Below are 17902 nucleotides of genomic sequence, written 5' to 3' on the forward strand. Positions count from 1 at the left end.
CGAGAGGCGAGAGGCCTGGGCACGCTCCCGGTCCTGATGCCCCCCTTCTTGCTTTCTTTGCCTATGTAAGGAGACTCCGCTTCTGGTGGCTATCCTCCACTCTCCAGTCACATTCCAGGCTCAGCTTTCATTCTCAGGAACCTTTGTGATTTACCTTTGAGACCCTCTGGGCACAGCTTTGGGGTCTTGGAATAGGCCAGTGCTATCCCACCCTCTCCTATTGAAAACCTTTTCCTGCCCGTTATCTGCTAAACTCATTTGACCCGGGGAACTTCCAACCCTCTCATCCCTTCTCCTGGCTCTTCCTACCCTCACCCTGGAGAGATCTAAGCAATATGAGTTCGGGCAAATGTGTGCTCATGCATTAGCTTGACACAGAGCAATCAAGGGTCTATGGCTAAACCTAGCTCAAGATCCCCAGGCCCGACAAAAACAGGCCCTATCGTCCACAATCATCTGTAACTCAGTTTTAGGAGACCCAATGCTCTCCTGGCTTCTACAGACACCAGCCATGCACACAGTACACAGACAGGCCAAACCCTCCTACACATAAAATAAAATAATAAAAAGAAACGAGAGAGGTCGGTGGCGCACACCTTTAGTCCCAGCAGAGGCAGAGGCAGGAGAATCTCTGTGAATTCAAGGTGAGCCTGGTCTACGGAGTGAGTTCCAGAACAGTCAGAAATACTCAGAGAAATCTTCTCTCAAAAAAAAACAAAACAACTAGGTGATGGTGGCCCACGCCTTTAATCCCAGCACTCGGGAGGCAGAGCCAGGTGGATCTCAGTGAGTTCGAGGCCAGCCTGGTCTACAGGGCGAGAGATCCAGGAAAGGCACCAAAACAGAGAAACTCTGTCTCAGAAAACAAAACAAACAAACAAAAAACCACCACCAACAACAACAAAAACCAACACCACCATAAAAATAAATAAGGGGAAAAAGTCTACCTCTAGCCTCAAAAAAAAAAAAAGAAAAGAAAAAAAAAAGAAAAGAAAGAGAAAAATTACAAATTACAATAATGGGCTTTTCTTTTCATGGGAGGGGGCATTGACTTGTTCTTCGTTTGCTTGCTTTTGAGAAAGGGTCTCACTGTGTAGCGGAGGCTGGGATCCACCTGCCCTTGCAAACTCCAAGTGCAGGGACTAAAGGTGCGAAGGTCAGGGGTCTGCCGCCTCATGGTCTCAGTGCTGGGACTTGAAGCCAGAGCTGCGTCTTCAGCCCTCTAGTCAGTTGTTTGAACAGGAAACTCAGAGCGCAGGTGTGGGGGAGAAGGGGAGGGAAAATGGAGGATCTGCTCTTCTGGTTGCTTCGTTCTTCCTCCAGTACATTCTCCTCCCCTTTGAGAACCCAGCAACTCACTACCCCGCTACTGTTGTGCCATTTGCCCTCATTACCAGAATCCTGGCACACAGGAGGCACTCGATAAATGGGGTTTTGTACAGAGTCAAACTAAATCTGACTATGCTTTCTGGCTGAACTCTGAGATGTTGCCCCACATTGGAGAAAGGTAAAAATATCCCCAGATCATGGCTGTATCTCCTGGAGAGAACTCAGACCTAGAGCTGTGTTTCCCTCTGACAATAAATCCCCTGGTGGGCGTCCTAAACCAGATTCCTGAGCTGTCCCCAGCGTTTGAGAGTCAGCGAGCCTCTGGTGGACCTAAGAATGTGCATTTCTCACAGGGTTTCAGGTAATGCTAATAATCTCCACATTACTGATCTGAGAATCATTGCCTCGGTGAATCCCAGCCCCTCACCTCAATATTCACCACGAAGACCTGGTCGGTCCCAATTTTATATAGGAGGAGGGAAGCGGGGAGCATCGTGAGCACCTCACTTTTGCGCAGACCCTCCACCCGACGCGGTAAGGGCAGGCATGTCAATCTAGAACTTGATTGTCCGTGCTCTTTTTATTTAGTCCGTTGACTCTATCCTTATTGAAAGTCACTTCCCCCAAAACATGTTTTGCTACAGCGAGGGAGCACTAGGAATTTCCTGTGGCTAGGCAGCCCAGTGTCTGCAGGGGTGGAGGCAGCGCCGAGCAATCCAGTCCTTCCCTTGGCTCGGGCAGGGCCACGTGCCCCACCCCCTCGCTCGCACATGTCTCCGCCGCCACCGCCGCAGCAGCCAGGCTGTTTATGAGCGAGTTGTTGTGGTAGAAATGGAGCAGGCTGCACATGCCCGGGCCATGTGACCCGGGCAGCCCGCGTGAGCTTCAAGACGGCACAAACACACTCGGCCCTGTCCTCCAGTGCCCGGGGAAGCAGGAGGGATAGACCGGGGAAGGAGTGAAAGGCCACTGGGCCGCCTTGTTGTCTGCTGCCCTGTATTCCGCTCGTGTCCTTTTTTTCTCTCTCTCGTCTGAGCCACCGGGAGCGCAGTCATCAGCGAGGCAGCTTGGTCACCTCCCCAACAGCCCCTCGGCATTTACAGTCCTCAGAGCCCAGATTCCCCCAAATAACACAGGGCCTCTCCAGGTCAAGAGCCCAGCATCTCTCACCCCAGCCTCCTTATGATGTGGGGTCCTGGCCTCCAAGCTGAGACCTGCTTTCCCGGCAGCCTGGGCTCCCCAAAACAGGCTTCCCTGTCCCCTCTTTCTAGGAAGGCGGATGTCACACATTCGTGTAGCTAGTGTTCACTCCAGGATTAGAACAAGGAGAATCAGGGATTTGTGAGTCGGGAACAGGAAGCTAAGAACATGTCTGCACCAGGGGTCTATGGAGACCGTGGATTGGAAGGGGAAGTCCCTTTGGTAGTCCGTGGTTAGGAGGAGCTGGAGACCTAGAAAGGCTGTCACACCGACTCCTGTCCAGAACAAGCAACCGGGCAAAAGACAAGTTTAGCTTTCACCCTCACTGAAGCGTCCCCTCCCCCGCTCACAGGCATTGCAACCCCAGAGCCCCTACTTCCAGCCCACGGCTTCTGCCCCAGCCCACTGGTGACCCTGTTTCTGCACCGCAGTGCCTCTTGCTGCGAGGTGAGGCTGTGCTGGAGTCAGGCGGACAGTAGGTTAGCAGGAACAAGCAAATGAAATGAGAACGACCCACATTTCCTCGCACACCAAAAACTTTGCAGATCCTGCATTGCAGAGCTGGCGCTTTTTTTTTTTTTTTTTTTTTTTTTTTTTCCTAATCTCTCCTCTGGGCCCCTACACACGTCTGCATTTTTGCAACCAGCACAGATTTTTTTTTTTTTCTTCCAAGGGTGCAAACTGCGCATTCTAATGAGCCAAAGCTCCTTCCTGCCGCATTGAAAATCCCATCAAATTGCCAGCGCTCCCCCCCCTCCATTTAGAAGAGGGGGAAGGGATCCTAAATTTGTGAAGTAGCATCTTCTCCCTCCTTCCCCTGCCTCCCTCCCCCATCATCCTGCAGCCCTTCCAACCAACAGCTGCACCCAGTGGAGACGGGGCGGGAGGAGGGACAGAACGTGAGCCTTATTCCTTCTTTCCACACAGGCTGAGCTGGCGGGGCGGGGGTTGCTTGCTTTCTTTTTCTGGGAAGCCTACTGCACCCTCCTTTCCCTCCTCAGCCCAGCCAGTGTTTATGTAAGCCTCCCAGAAGCTACACAGGGCCCCCGATGCCTGCCCAGGCCCCAGTTCCTCCCAAGTCCATCCTTCTCACGAGGACGGTCATGAGCCGCTGGCTTCCCTAGACAGCTGCACTGAGATCCGCAAAGGCCCAAAGAATAGGAGAAGCTGGATCAGGAGAGGGTTTGACGTGCAGCTTAGAACGGAGATACAGCAGGCACAGAAGCACCCTGCCTTCTCACACCTACGCTTCTCTGCATCTCCGTCCTCAGAGGCTCAACTCGAGGACAGCCAGTGTGCAGGTGCAGGAGCCCGGAAGATGGTTTTCAACAGTGGCCTACAGCAGTGGTACAGTAAAGAATGGACGGGAGACATCAACACGACATGTTGGATACTATTGTCCCCCCAGCTAGGAAGGTGGACTCTTTACCAGATAAAGGGTCACCTTGGGCTTATCTTGTCCTGCTAAGGACAGTCCATGCCACCTCTAGGATCCTGTGATGTGACTAAGAGCCTGAGCTCAGAGAAGGGGACTCTCCTCTGAGTTCCCAAAGCATTGAAGTATCATTGATCTTGGATGGTGGCCTTAAAGGTACACATATCTCAGGCAGATAAATGGGAAAGCCAGATTGTCTTTCCTTAGGGTCATGTCACAACTTATATCTGTCCTTGATGACCTTCCAGACTTTCAGCAAACCCAGCTCATTCATTCATTCATTCATTCATTCATTGAGAAAGAGTCTCACTGGCTGACCTAGAACTCACTCTACAGACCAGGATAGCCTGGAACTCACAGAACTCTGCCTACCTCTACCTCCCAAGCTAGGAGCAAAGGTGTGAGGCACCACCACGCTTGGATGAACCCAGTTTTAATACATCCCTTGAAGGAAGCACCAAGGGGCTCTGAAGGCCCTGGCCTATCAGCCCTTCCCTAGCCATCCATCACTAGCTGGGGACTTGAGTGGAGACCTGAGCTCAGATGTCTGCTTGAGTCCCTCACCTCTGCAGGAGCCCATGTGGAAGTTTGGTGTTTTTTTTTTTTTTTTTAATTGACTGGTTGGTTTGGTTTTTGCATCCTGTTCTGATTTGTTCCTACCCTGTACAACCAGACAACGGGAATGCAGGATGGAGAAAGAGTTTAGGGGAAGAGGAAATGCTGGAGTTGAAAGAGAGGTTCTGGGAACCTGAGGTTCTTGGTGGGAGGGATCAGAAGTTTCTCTCCTTGGTGCTACACTGCCCTTCCCAGTACCACCATTGCTTGGGAAACAGGACTCAGAGGCACCCCCCTGCAGGACCTATTCTCTCTGGGAGGGGAAGTCTTGCCAGTTGAATTTCTTCTTCAGGCTGGCACTGAAGCCCCAGCACTGCCATGCTTATTGACAGTGACATATAGTGGTTGTCCCAAGCATGGATAGGGAGTTTTAGGCTTCCAGTAATCTCTATGACCTATCATTCTTTGATAGTGTTCTGTAAACACAGCTTCAAGACAAATCCTAGTCCCTTCTGGCATCCTGGCCAGGTTAACAAACATCTTTAAGCCTCAGTTTCCTGATCTCCAAAATATAAAATGCAATCTACAGCCGGGTAGTGGCCCACGCCTTTAATCCCAGCACTTGGGAGACGGAGGCAGGTGGATCTCTATGAGTTCGAGGCCAGCCTGGTCTACAAAGCTAGTTCCAGGATAGCCAGAGCTGTTACACAGAGAAACTCCATCTCAGAAAAACAAAACAAAACAGCCAAAAAACCTGATCTACAGCACTGAATTGCTATGAAAACCAAAGGAAATAATGTTTAGAAGGTCCTTAGCACAGTGCCTGGTATACAGTTGGTAGTTAATACGAAATTTGTTGTCTGGTTTCTGTTGAAAGAATTGTAGTGGGAAAAGGGTGGAAAAACAGAACCACTGAACCCCGTCAGCCCTGGCTCCTGTCTTATCTTTTCTCAAGTTTTCATAATAAATTAACTCAGACTTTGTCCCTCTGGTCTCGAGGTCCCCCACGAATGGTAGGGTTTTGGATGGGGTAGAGAAAACTAACTGGCCTTTTAGAAACCAGGAAAATGATCCAGGAAGGCAGGGAATGAACCTCTTTCAGGTAAACGTCTGGTTCCCTGATTCAGGGGCATCCCTGGGTTTCTATTCCAGGTTTGCATCACCTGGGCCAACAGGTTCTTACCCTGGACAATGGGTCCCTGGTGAGAAAGGAGGGGGATGGGAAGGCACCTAACTAAAGTCTGACCTATTTTCAGTAGGGACCCACCCTCAGTCAGTCAGTCAGTCAGTCTGCCCAAGATTTAGGCCACTCAAGATTTGCATAGGGCGTTGCCCTGTTACCCAAAACAACCAACTGTCAAGGGGACTAGATCAAACCCCCACCCACTCCTGTACTCACTGCACACATGTACACATGTAAAGGTGCTGTTTACATTCCTAATCATGGCCCCCAGCCCCCTAAGAGCATTCCAAGGAGCTCTGACCAGAGCTTAGAGCCCTTGATCTCTCTCTCCTTTTTCTATTTCTCTCTTTTTAAAGATTTAAAGAAATGTTTTTATTTTGTGTATGTGTGTTTTGTCTGCATGTACGGATGTGTACTAAAGGCATGTCTGTTGCCTGAGGAGAGCAGAAGACATCAGATCCCCAGGACCTGCAGTTACACCCAGTTGTGAGCCACCACATGAGTGCTGGGAACTGAACCCAGGTCCTCTGCAAGAGCAACTAGTGTTCTTTTTTTTTGGTTTTTCGAGACAGGGTTTCTCTGTGTAGCTTTGTGCCTTTCCTGGATCTCGCTCTGTAGACCAGGCTGGCCTCGAACTCACAGAGATCTGCCTGGCTCTGCCTCCCGAGTGCTGGGATTAAAGGCGTGCGCCACCACCGCCTAGCATCAGCTAGTGTTCTTAATTGCTGAGCCATCTCTCAAGCCCTGTTTTTCTATTTCTGATGTCGTCCCCCATTCCAAGAATCCTGGGAAAACTAAAGACATAGTTGAAAACACAAACACAAAGGACCTAACAAAGCCTCCAAATAGTGAGGTCACGCCTCAGAATCCCAGACTTCAAAGAAGCCAAGTGGAAGTGCATACCATATGGATCCAGGGCTGTACTTTATTGAGTGCTCTTCATTGAGTCAGGCTCTAGGGAGCTAAAATTAGCTCTATATGTATTATGTGAGTGCATGGGGTGTGTGTGTGTGTGTGTGTGTGTGTGTGTGTGTGTGTGTGTGTAGTAAGCTAGAATGTCTGGCTGGTGGGAGCTTGAAGGGTATTGTGGTTGTTTTGTTTTGGTAAGGTTTTTTTTTTTTAAAGATTTATTTATTTATTATGTATACAGAAGAGGGTGCCAGATCTCATTACAGATGGTTGTGAGCCACCATGTGGGTGCTGGGAATTGAACTCAGGACCTCTGGAAGAGTAGTCGGTGCTCTTAACCTCTGAGCCATCTCTCCAGCCCTTGGTAAGGTTTTTTTTTACTGATTGATTGATTGATTGAGATAGGTCTTCTATTGTAGTCAAGGATCAGTGGCCTGGAACTCTAAGTAGCCCAGGCTCACTTTGAACTCATAGTAATCCTCCTGCCTTAGCTTCTAAACTCCTTGGATTATAGGCATGATCAGCCACCGTACAATAGATTATATTGAACTATATCTGTTGTCTTTTTTCCTAAACTTAATTTCTATTTTATGGATATGGGTAATTTGCCTGCATGTATTTGTTGTGTGCCTGGAACCCATGGAGGCCAGAAGAGTATGCTGGATTCTCTGTAGCTGGAGTTACAGATGGTTGTGAGCTGCCATGTTGGGCGTTGGGAATTGAACCCTTGTCCTTTGCAAGAGCAGCAATCACTCTTGACCACTAAACCATCTCTCTCTAGCCCCTACAGCTGTTGTCTTAAGCCAAGGTTTAGGTCAAAGAGAGGCCACCCGTCTACTCTAGTCCCCCGTTGAGTGAGATAGCACGTTCCGTTGGTGGCCCTGGTTCCTTGGTTCCTCTGCCCTTCTTCCAGAAGCTCCTGATAAACAGAAAGGGCACAATTTATATATTAGAATTTTCTAGAACCAGACAAAAGCCCTACCTTTCATTTTATTACCCTGAATCCAACAAAAGAGATAGAGAGTGGGAAGTGGGCTTATATCCTCAAACCCACTGCAAAGACTCTTCAGAGTCACTTCTCTGACTTGGGGGTATGAGTAACATCTGTAACCCCCAGCACGTGGAAGGCAGAAGCAGGAAGATTAAAAATGTAAGGCCATCCTACAGAACTAGACTCTGTCTCAAAAAAAAAAAAGTTCTTTGTCAGGGAGAAAAGTGCAGAGGAAACAGGGTCAGAGGTAATGGGCCTCCTTCCCTTCCTCCCAGCCTCTGCCTTCATACCTCACACACACTGCAAAACAACCTTGCTTCTTGCCAAGAGCAGGGATAGGCTGACTGAATTGCAGCTCTGGTTCCCTCTGCCTTCTCACTGGCTGCAAACTCCAGGAGAGAGTCTTGATCTCTGGCCCTTCCTTGATATGGAAACATGCTCATCAAGAGGATGTGGGCAGGACCACCACAGCTATAAACAGAGCACAGGGCCTTGGGGCGACCCAGAGCAACACAGGGGAGTGTGCTGTGTGGGGTGGGGTGGAGGGTCTAGAGAGCGCCACGGGTCCCATTTGGGATTTGGAGCAGCCCTGGCAGATACCTGGGTGGGGTCCCTGGGCTCCGACCCAGTCAGGAAGGTCACAAAGAGCAGGCAGCCAGGGACAAAGCAGCTCGCCTCCCAGCTCTCCTTCCACACAGTCTAGGAGGAGGAGGGAGAGGGAGTGGAGGCTGAGTTCAAAACCAAGTTTTCCTGGAAAGTCTCTTTCCTTGTTTGTCCTAGCTCCTCCCAGTTCCTCCCATGGTGCTCTGCGGCAGCTTCCTAGCTCTGGGCCCAAGGGACAGGGCGTGCCAGAGAAAAGACTGCTTCCCTGTCTGTCCCACTCTTGTTAGGTGTGAGGGAACCGAGCTGAAGCCTAGCCTTCAGATGAGCAGTGGCCGAGCCTGCTGCCCAGTCAACATCACTGGCCTTAACTCTCGGCTTACTTTTCCCTCGGTGCCCTCACTCTAATTTTGAGGTGGTGGTGGTGGGGGTCTCATATTGTTTAAGTGGTCCTCCTGGCTCAGTTTCCCAAGTAGCCCAGGGCAAACCACCATGCTGCCTATATGCTTTTCTCTGCTACCTAGGTGGCTGCCCTGAGTCCCAGGATTCCATTATTTCTTTCTCTGGAGCTGCCTAAAAGCAAGTGAAAAAAGGCTTCAGGTAAAAAAAGAAAGAAAAAGAAAGGAAGGAAGGAAGGAAAAAAGGAAGGAAGGAAAGAAAGAAAGAAAGGAAGGAAGGAAGGAAGGAAGGAAGGAAGGAAGGAAGGAAGGAAGAAAGAAAACCACTCCCGGAAGCACTTCAGGGGACTTGGAGAGAGAAGCAGGTGGCTTAGCTCACTTGGCTGCTTGTGGATGCTTCTATCTCTCCGTACAACCCAAGCCCTTCTCCAGACCTGTGTTCGACTCCTGACTCAACTGCTGCTCTGAAAGGGAGATGCTAATTGTTTCTAAGTCCCGTTCAGTGTTTCTTCTGCCCATCTACCTACGATCTCTGTGATGTTCATAAACGAGCATGGCCGAGTGGTGATGGCACACATCTTTAATCCCAGCATTCGGGAGGCACAGACAGACGGATCTCTGTGAGTGTGAGACCAGCCTGGTCTATAGAGTGAGTTCCAGGACTGGTAGGGCAGTTACACAGAGAAACTCCGGTGTCAAAACAAAACATGCAAAAACAAGCAGTGGATGTTTGACCTTGGGCCAGTCCCTTCTTTTCTTTAGTAAGAGGAGGAAAGATCACCCCCACCCCCACCCCACCAGCGTCCTGCCATGTAGAGAGCTACACGCATGGCAGTCCTCCTGCCTCAGCCTCTCAAGTATGATTACAGGCATGAGCCACCACACTCTGCCAATGGAAGGGGGGATTAAAATGATCCTCACGTCCTCTCAGGTAACCTGTGAACTCCTTCTGCTCCCATGAAGCACTGCAGGGAGCAGACCCCTCCACATTAGCACCTCAAAGCACTTTCACCATGCTGTCCTTTTTATTTCCCAGATAAAGGGAAATGACTCACCCCAAAGTCAGTTGAGTGGGCAGTGTGGTGCCGTAAAAACAAACAGGGAGTCCCCAGGGATATCCCCACTGTATCTATGTCGTTCCTTTCCCGTGGGTATTCTTCCTGGGGGCGTGGGGGTGAGGGGAGGGGGATAAGGGAAAGGGGATCACACTGTCTATCCGGCCTTGTCGCCATAGCAAAAACCAGCTTGAATTCTTGACTCCAGGGAAATCTCCTTCCCCAGCTTGGTGTCCCGTGTCCCGTGTCCCATGCTCCCCCATTCCTCCCCACTCCAATAACCTCGCCAATAACCTCAGGGTGAGGTCAGTTCTGCAATCACGTGAAGGTCTCACGTTTGCTAGGTTTGCAAAAAGGGCCTTTTAGCTTTGATCTTCCACGGAGCAGTAAAGCTTGCCAGGCCCTCCCCAGGAATTCACATGCCCTTGCCATACAAGGCTTTCCAAACACGCCACCCTGACTCTTCAGAAAACTCCACCCCAGTCCACTTTCAGCTCCTCCCCGCTGCCAGCAAGCACTTTTGCTTAGCAGAAAAGGGGACTGGACGCACTCCGCCTACTTTGTCAGTAGACTACAAATCCCAACAATCTTGGCGGTGCGCAGACGCATAGAGCTCAACGTGCCGGCGGCTGGAAAAGTGTGTCACTGGGGCACGAGGCGCTCCCTGGAATCACATGGTACCTGCTCCAGTGCCGCGTGCGGCCCGGGAACCCTAGGCTGCTGGCGCCTGCGCAGAGCCTTCTGTCCCAGGGAAAGGCTCGGGCAAAAGGCGGTTGAGATTGGCAGAGTGAAATATTACTGCTGAGGGATCGTAGCAGGGCACACGTCTCTCTTTGCGTCTGGGTGCCTCGTTTCTCCATCACCTACTACTTCCTGGTTGCAGCTTCTCTCCCTTTGGGACTTTTGCACCCGGAGCTCCAGATTCGCTACCCTGCAGCGTTGCGGAGCCTTCAGGAGTGGCATCCGGTGTACTGCAGAGACCCGACCCTCCTTGCTACCTAACAGCCAGATCTGCTGCAGGCTGATTCCTCACACACATTCTCTCTGCTCTTCCCATGCAAATCAGACCTCGGTTGCCTCAGCGTCCTACCCTTCTGCAGGGCTGCAGTCCGGCTACCCCAGAACCTTACTGCTCGGTGCCTGGAATCCTGATTTTGAGCCGCGGGCTCCACTTGTCTCCCTCAGCCATTGCCCAGGGGGCGAGAGAGACCATCGCAACCTCCAGTTTGTGTCAAGGTCCAGTTTGAATGACCGCTCTCAGCTGGTGAAGACATGACGACTCTGGACTCCAACAACAACACAGGTACTGAGATTCTTATCATCCTCCTTGCTCTGTCGCTGTCTCCATTTCCATCCTCGGCTTATGAGAGGAACTTTGTAAGGGATTGGGGATTCCCTCTGGCCGGTGTTTGCTACTGTGCTGAGAGAGTCACTAGGTAGGATTTCCAGAGCCGGTTACTCTGGCTGGGAATGCGCCTGAAACATGTCATTACTACTACCCCCCTGAATTCCCCTGAGCCCGAGGAACTTGAATCTTGCGCAGGTGAAATGGAAGGTGGATACTAGTGGCGAGTGGAAGAGTTTAGGGAGACTGAGCACTCTGAAGCAGTGTCTGGAAAGGTCCCCATCTGTTCGCCCTTTGCAGCTGTAGGTATACCTGTCACTTTTCCCTTTCCTCCAGTTCTAGCCTACTTCCAAGGAGTCTGGGAAGCTGTGGGATTGGAGGGTCTGAAGGAATGGGTCAGGTCTTGCAGGGGAATCCTCAGTGGCAGTAGGGAGCTCCACTTGAGGAGTCGGGTGCTCGGGGCTCATCTCCAGGCAGGGCACCCACAGCGCCTGAGCCTGGGGAGGGCTCACATGGCTGCAGAGCCGGGCCCACGTGCTGCATTTGTTTTCATTCAGTAGAAGCCGTGGCCACCATCCCATTGGTCATTGCTTCCCGGCCTCGTTACATAATGAGCTCCGCCCCTCAAGTTGCCTGAGCAACGCGTGTTCCCTTCTCTCCTCCCTTCTGATGTCCCGGCCCAGCTTGGTTTTAGGGCCCAGCCTTCGACCCAGGACGCCGCCGGAGGGGCGGGGCGAGGGCGGGTTTCTGCTTTCGACAGTAGGGAAGAGAAGAAGGCGGTGCTTCGAGTTCCGGGGTTCCTCGTTGGGGAGCCACGTGCGAGGGGCACACGTGGAGCGGGGACGTGAGGCCAGCTGAGGGCCAGGCTCCCGCCCCGCCCTTCTCCACCTAGATCTGGGTGAAGCTGGGCTGACTCACCGCCCCCGCCTGCCTTCTTTTCCTCTCCACTGCCTGGCCCTCTTACCCTCCATGACCGAGACTTGAGTAAGATGGGGCCACCCCGGTGACTTCTTCTGGCCTCGAGTTTATGCGTCCCAACGAGACCTCACACTGGATCATCCTTACTCCCCTTAATCCGAATCGTACCAACGTCATTTTATTGCTTTTAGACCCAGCTTTTCCATATTCGTTCCCAAAGTCTTACTGTTCCCCAAGTAGCTCTTTGCCTGCCATGAATGTCTTCTCCGCCAAAACATGAACATATTAGAATCAAAGCAGAAATCCTCCTTCTTTTCATCATACTGTTCTTGTCCTCACAGAGAGGAAAACAGACCAAAAGAGAAAGAGTTGATTTCCTCTAGGTTGGAAAGCAAATTGGTAGTGATACAGCTCTAGATTTAGAACTATGGTCTTTTAAGCAGCGCCCCTCAGTTCAAAGTTGGAAGACTTTTTGAATGACTTTCTCATGCCCTCTTTCAGGATGGGTAAACTAGGTCAAGTTCATTTGGGTCCACGTAAATATCCCATCCCCCACCCCAGCCGTGAAACTGTAGCCGCTTAGCCATTCTGCGACTATTTTACGGGCAGCTGGGTTCACCCTGACCAACCTTGAGCTATTTTAAGGCTGCCCTGCCTAGTTTAGTGTGTGTCAGTGGGTGAGCAAGACATGTGCTTCCGCAGACACGGTGGCACGGCATGTGTCAGCACACACACGTGTCTGGGGATCCTCCCTTTCCCCACTCCACCCATGGCAGGCCAAGCAGAGTGCTTGGCAGAGGTGTGGCGGGCACGTCACCCTTCTCTTCTGCAGATACACGGGAGCAGGGCCACCTGGTTGGCCATGTAACCAGAGAGACAAAGTCCTTGAGTGGCCCTAGAGCCAAAGTCATCATCTGGCTGAGACCCGAAAGCGGGACCGCCTAAATCCCCAAGCTGGACAATTTATACCTCCCTTCCGTCTCCTGCAGCTCCTATCTCTCAAGTCTTTCTTGGACTCAGAGTCATTGTGACTCATCGATTGGAGGCCAGGGGAACCAGGCTGAACCGAGTCCTTCCCTGCAGTACTCTTTGAGACTGGGTCTTTGGGGTTGAAGCGAAGATGACTGTCTTACCTTTGTATGACCTCTATCCTATTAACTCTTGGCTCGCCGCCCTTCACAGTCCATCACTGGATAGGTCTTAGCGTAGAACTGGCAGCTTGGTTTGTGAATGGCTGCCAGCTGCCCATCCTGTCCCCAAGTCTGCCCCTTATAACTAAGTGACTAGCTACAGTTGCTATGTTCCCCAGGAAACTATCTAGGTTCCCATGTATGAGATGCCCAGCCAGTGGGGTTATGCCTCACACTCAAAGCAGAACTTGAATGTATTGTGCAAATAAGTGGCCATGGGTGTTTCCTGGGACTAGGTCGACTATCCTATGTAGCATGTGATGGAGACTTTCTTAGAGTGACTAGGTTGACCTCGTCATGTCTAATGTGTGTGGGAGAATTGCTTATTACTCCAAGGTTAGGGGTTCTACATGAATAACTCCTAAGAGGAACAGTATTTTGGTGATGGATCAGGTGGTGCCCTTGACCCACAGACACGATGCTTGATACCCTCCTCTTGCGTTCTCTTATTATTAGGTGGTGTTATCACCTACATTGGCTCCAGTGGCTCCTCTCCCAGCCGGACCAGCCCGGAGTCCCTCTACAGTGACAGCTCCAATGGCAGCTTCCAGTCCCTGACTCAAGGTTGTCCCACATACTTCCCACCATCACCCACCGGCTCCCTCACCCAGGACCCTGCCCGCTCTTTTGGAAGTGTACCACCCAGCCTCAGTGATGATAGCTCCCCTTCTTCGGCATCTTCCTCGTCCTCCTCCTCTTCCTCCTCCTTCTATAATGGGAGCCCCCCAGGAAGTCTACAAGTGGCCATGGAAGACAGCAGCCGAGTGTCTCCCAGCAAGGGCACCAGCAACATTACCAGTGAGTAAATGCCCAACTGATTTAGGGGAAAGGAAGTGAGCCAGGATTTAGTTGATAGTTGGTTTCCATCCATCTAGAGACAGTTACTCTCCCGGTCTATGTCTGGGCCTTTGGGATTTCTCTTAGAGTTGTACGAGCTCCTGTCCAGTCAAGTCCAGTCTGGTCACCTGAGTGTTCCTAGACATGGGAGCTCCTCCTTAGCCTTTCCCTCCTAGAATCTTCTACCAGGAAAGCCTCTGTATCTCAGGCCTCTCTGCTTACCCTCTGCCTGTCTCTTCCCACAGAGCTGAATGGCATGGTGCTACTGTGTAAAGTATGTGGGGACGTGGCCTCAGGCTTCCACTACGGCGTGCATGCCTGTGAGGGCTGCAAGGTGAGGCGGGTTGGGGTTGAGGACCCAGGCAGGTGATTGCACACACACACACCCCCCAAGATGCACAGCCTCAGCTTAGATGAAGATGTTCACTAGTCGCCCCTGCCTTCCAGGGCTTTTTCCGTCGGAGCATCCAACAGAATATCCAGTACAAACGGTGTCTGAAAAACGAGAACTGCTCCATCGTCCGCATCAATCGGAACCGCTGCCAGCAATGTCGCTTCAAGAAGTGTCTCTCCGTTGGCATGTCCAGAGATGGTAAGGCGGCATCCCCATGCCACCTCCTTGCCCCATTTCCTTCCACCTTGTTTCTGCCTTAATCCTTCCGTTTAAAAAAGAGCCTTAAGTTGAGAACGTGGTACTGTGAGTGTCATCTGCATGGAGGACGCTCATGTGTTAACCTCTTGGGCAAGCACACTCGTCTCCCAGTCATCCCCCTGGTCACCTACTATCAAACCCTTTGAATGGGTGTGGCCTTGCTGGTTTCAGTTCTGAAGTGGAACCCCAGCTCTCAGGGTCTTGCCCTTTCAGGAGGAAGGAAGGAAGAGGGGCACGTGAGTATGTGAGAACTTCCTGACACTGCTCTCGTCCTGTTGCAGCTGTGCGTTTTGGGCGCATCCCCAAGAGAGAGAAGCAGCGGATGCTCGCTGAGATGCAGAGCGCCATGAACTTGGCCAACAACCAACTGAGCAGCCTGTGCCCTCTGGAGACCTCACCTACCCCTCACCCCACCACAGGCTCCATAGGCCCCTCGACACCTCCTGCGCCAGCCCCCACGCCTTTGGTGGGCTTCTCTCAGTTCCCACAACAGCTGACACCGCCCAGATCCCCCAGCCCTGAGCCCACCGTGGAGGATGTGATATCCCAGGTGGCTCGGGCCCATCGAGAAATCTTCACCTACGCCCATGACAAGTTAGGCACCTCACCTGGCAACTTCAATGCCAATCATGCATCATCAAGTAGCCCTTCAGCTCCTACCCAACACCGCTGGGAGAGTCAGGGATGCCCACCTACCCCTAATGACAATAACATTTTGGCGGCTCAGCGTCATAATGAAGCACTGAATGGTCTATGCCAAGGCCCCTCCTCCTACCCTCCTACCTGGCCCTCTGGCTCTGCCCACCACAGCTGCCACCAACCCAACAGCAATGGGCACCGTCTATGCCCCACCCACGTCTACTCGGCCTCAGAAGGCGAGGCACCTGCCAACAGTCTACGGCAAGGCAACACCAAGAATGTTCTGCTGGTGAGGGCACGGAGCCAGTGTGGGGAGAGGGGGAGGGGGGCTCAAAGGTTGGACCCAGAGTAAGGCAGCTAGTATTCCTGGAGGCTGAGAGTGCGGATACCCTCTGCCCAGGAAATGACATTCTACCCTAAAGCCTGGGTTCTGCCTGGAAACTCTTAAATCATCAATTGGCACCTGAATGCTATTGTAGGTGAGAGACCCATCCTCAGGGGCCGTAGCTCTGAACCCAGGCAGAATGTGGAAAAAAGAGTCCCGCTGAGGGAGCCCAGGTGAGCCCCCCCCCCCCCGGCTGACATGCCCCTCCTTAACTCCGTTTTCCCCATAGGCATGTCCCATGAACATGTATCCCCACGGACGCAGTGGCCGGACCGTGCAAGAGATTTGGGAAGACTTCTCGATGAGCTTCACGCCTGCTGTGCGGGAAGTGGTAGAATTTGCCAAGCACATCCCCGGCTTCCGTGACCTTTCTCAGCACGACCAGGTGACCCTGCTTAAGGCTGGCACCTTTGAGGTGAGCAATACTTTCTGTTGCCTGCTCTTGACTATGGGCAGGACCCAGTTAGAATAGCTTAGGGACTGGGGTGGGAAGGGGTTCACAGAGACCTTGGAACGGTATTATCTCTGACGGAAGAGGGGAACCTCCACCACGATCGCCCACCTCTGGGTATGTGGGACTTCCATCCTCTAAGCCAGTGTGTACTCCAATCTCCCGTATCAGAGTAACACCTAGGGCACATTGCTCCCCTCTCTAGACAGGAGCCGATGGATGGTCTTTGGTTAAATGTGCATTCCAGAACTGATGGGTGCTTTCACTTGGGTCCCCCCCCCCTATTGACCATTCCGAGGTCTTCCCCCTTACTGGCAATCTAAGGCAACAAAGGCAACCAACCCCCTTGACGTTTTGGGCAAACTGTAGGGGTCAAAGGCTTCTCCTCCCACCTCCCTCAAGATGACTGTCCTCACTTCAGGTGTTGATGGTGCGTTTTGCATCATTGTTCAACGTGAAGGACCAGACAGTGATGTTCCTGAGCCGCACAACCTACAGTCTGCAGGAGCTCGGTGCCATGGGCATGGGCGACCTGCTCAATGCCATGTTTGACTTCAGCGAGAAGCTCAACTCCCTGGCGCTTACCGAGGAGGAGCTGGGCCTTTTCACCGCTGTGGTGCTTGTCTCTGCAGGTAGGCCAAGCTCTCGCCTGACCCTGGAGGAGGCACACGCAGTTCAGTTTAACATACCTTTTATGGAGTACCTACTCTAGGCCAGGCCCTGCACTGGGCACTGGGGTACAGACATGATTCAGACACAGTCTAGCTTGGGAAACAGACTCATGCCCGACTAATTATAAAACAGTGAGATAAGTGTCACAGTAGAAGCATGAACTGGGGGAAGCACAGACAACTATTTCTGCCTGGGAGAGCTGGGGAAGGAGGTGACACTTGAGTAGCCTCAAAGGGACAAGATATTGCCAGGCATTGAGGGGGAAGGGCATCCCAGGCAGGGGGAACTACAGAGCACATAGCGAGGGAGCTTGGCCAAATGTGTGGCCTGCTCAGGGTAGGAGGGTGGTCTGGAGGGGTGGGAGGTGGCCAGCCTGTGGCCTTGCTCCCAGTGTTGTTTGGGCATGCCCTGCTCTGGGGCAGAGGCCTGGGAGGAGGAGGAGCACCCTCCTTTTCCTCCCCCATCACCCTCCAAGGGGCCTCAGGGCGAGGCTGCCTTGCCTGCCATATCCTCGGGGACCTCCGGGTCCTCGTCAGAGGAGGAGGAGGAGGAGGAGGAGGAGCTCGGGGAGCCTGCCTCACCGCTGTCTTCTTCCCCACAGACCGCTCGGGAATGGAGAATTCCGCTTCGGTGGAGCAGCTCCAGGAGACGCTGCTGCGGGCTCTTCGGGCTCTGGTGCTGAAGAACCGGCCCTCGGAGACTTCCCGCTTCACCAAGCTGCTGCTCAAGCTGCCGGACCTGCGGACCCTGAACAACATGCATTCCGAGAAGCTGCTGTCCTTCCGGGTGGACGCCCAGTGACCCGCCCGGCCGGCCTTCTGCCGCTGCCCCCTTGTACAGAATCGAACTCTGCACTTCTCTCTCCTTTACGAGACGAAAAGGAAAAGCAAACCAGAATCTTATTTATATTGTTATAAAATATTCCAAGATGAGCCTCTGGCCCCCTGAGCCTTCTTGTAAATAACTTCCCCCACCCCCATCACCATGCTTCCCATCCTCCCCTATTTAAACCATTCTTGCTCTCCCGCCCTCCTCTGGCCCCCCGACTTGTTCTGTTCCTGTCTCAAATCCAATAGTTCACAGCTGAGTTGGCTTCTGTGGTGTGTGCTCGTTTGGGGGCTGGGGGTGGAGGGGACTACTGCCAAGGCTGGGGGGGGG

At 52.3% G+C, this 17902-nt stretch overlaps 1 protein-coding gene across 1 annotated transcript; it reads left to right on the forward strand.

The window, feature by feature from the left end:
- Positions 1 to 10308: 10308 nt before the first annotated feature.
- Positions 10309 to 17831, forward strand: Nr1d1 (nuclear receptor subfamily 1 group D member 1). Its single transcript, XM_052755895.1, has 8 exons — positions 10309 to 10958; positions 13565 to 13906; positions 14191 to 14279; positions 14393 to 14537; positions 14879 to 15525; positions 15851 to 16036; positions 16494 to 16704; positions 17346 to 17831. The coding sequence occupies exons 1-8, from the start codon at positions 10928 to 10930 to the stop codon at positions 17543 to 17545; spliced, it is 1851 nt and encodes a 616-aa protein (XP_052611855.1). The 5' UTR covers positions 10309 to 10927; the 3' UTR covers positions 17546 to 17831.
- Positions 17832 to 17902: the final 71 nt, after the last annotated feature.

The sequence above is a fragment of the Peromyscus californicus genome, unplaced genomic scaffold, assembly GCF_007827085.1.
Source record: "Peromyscus californicus insignis strain IS unplaced genomic scaffold, ASM782708v3 Scaffold_3__1_contigs__length_106647218, whole genome shotgun sequence".
Taxonomy (NCBI): domain Eukaryota; kingdom Metazoa; phylum Chordata; class Mammalia; order Rodentia; family Cricetidae; genus Peromyscus; species Peromyscus californicus.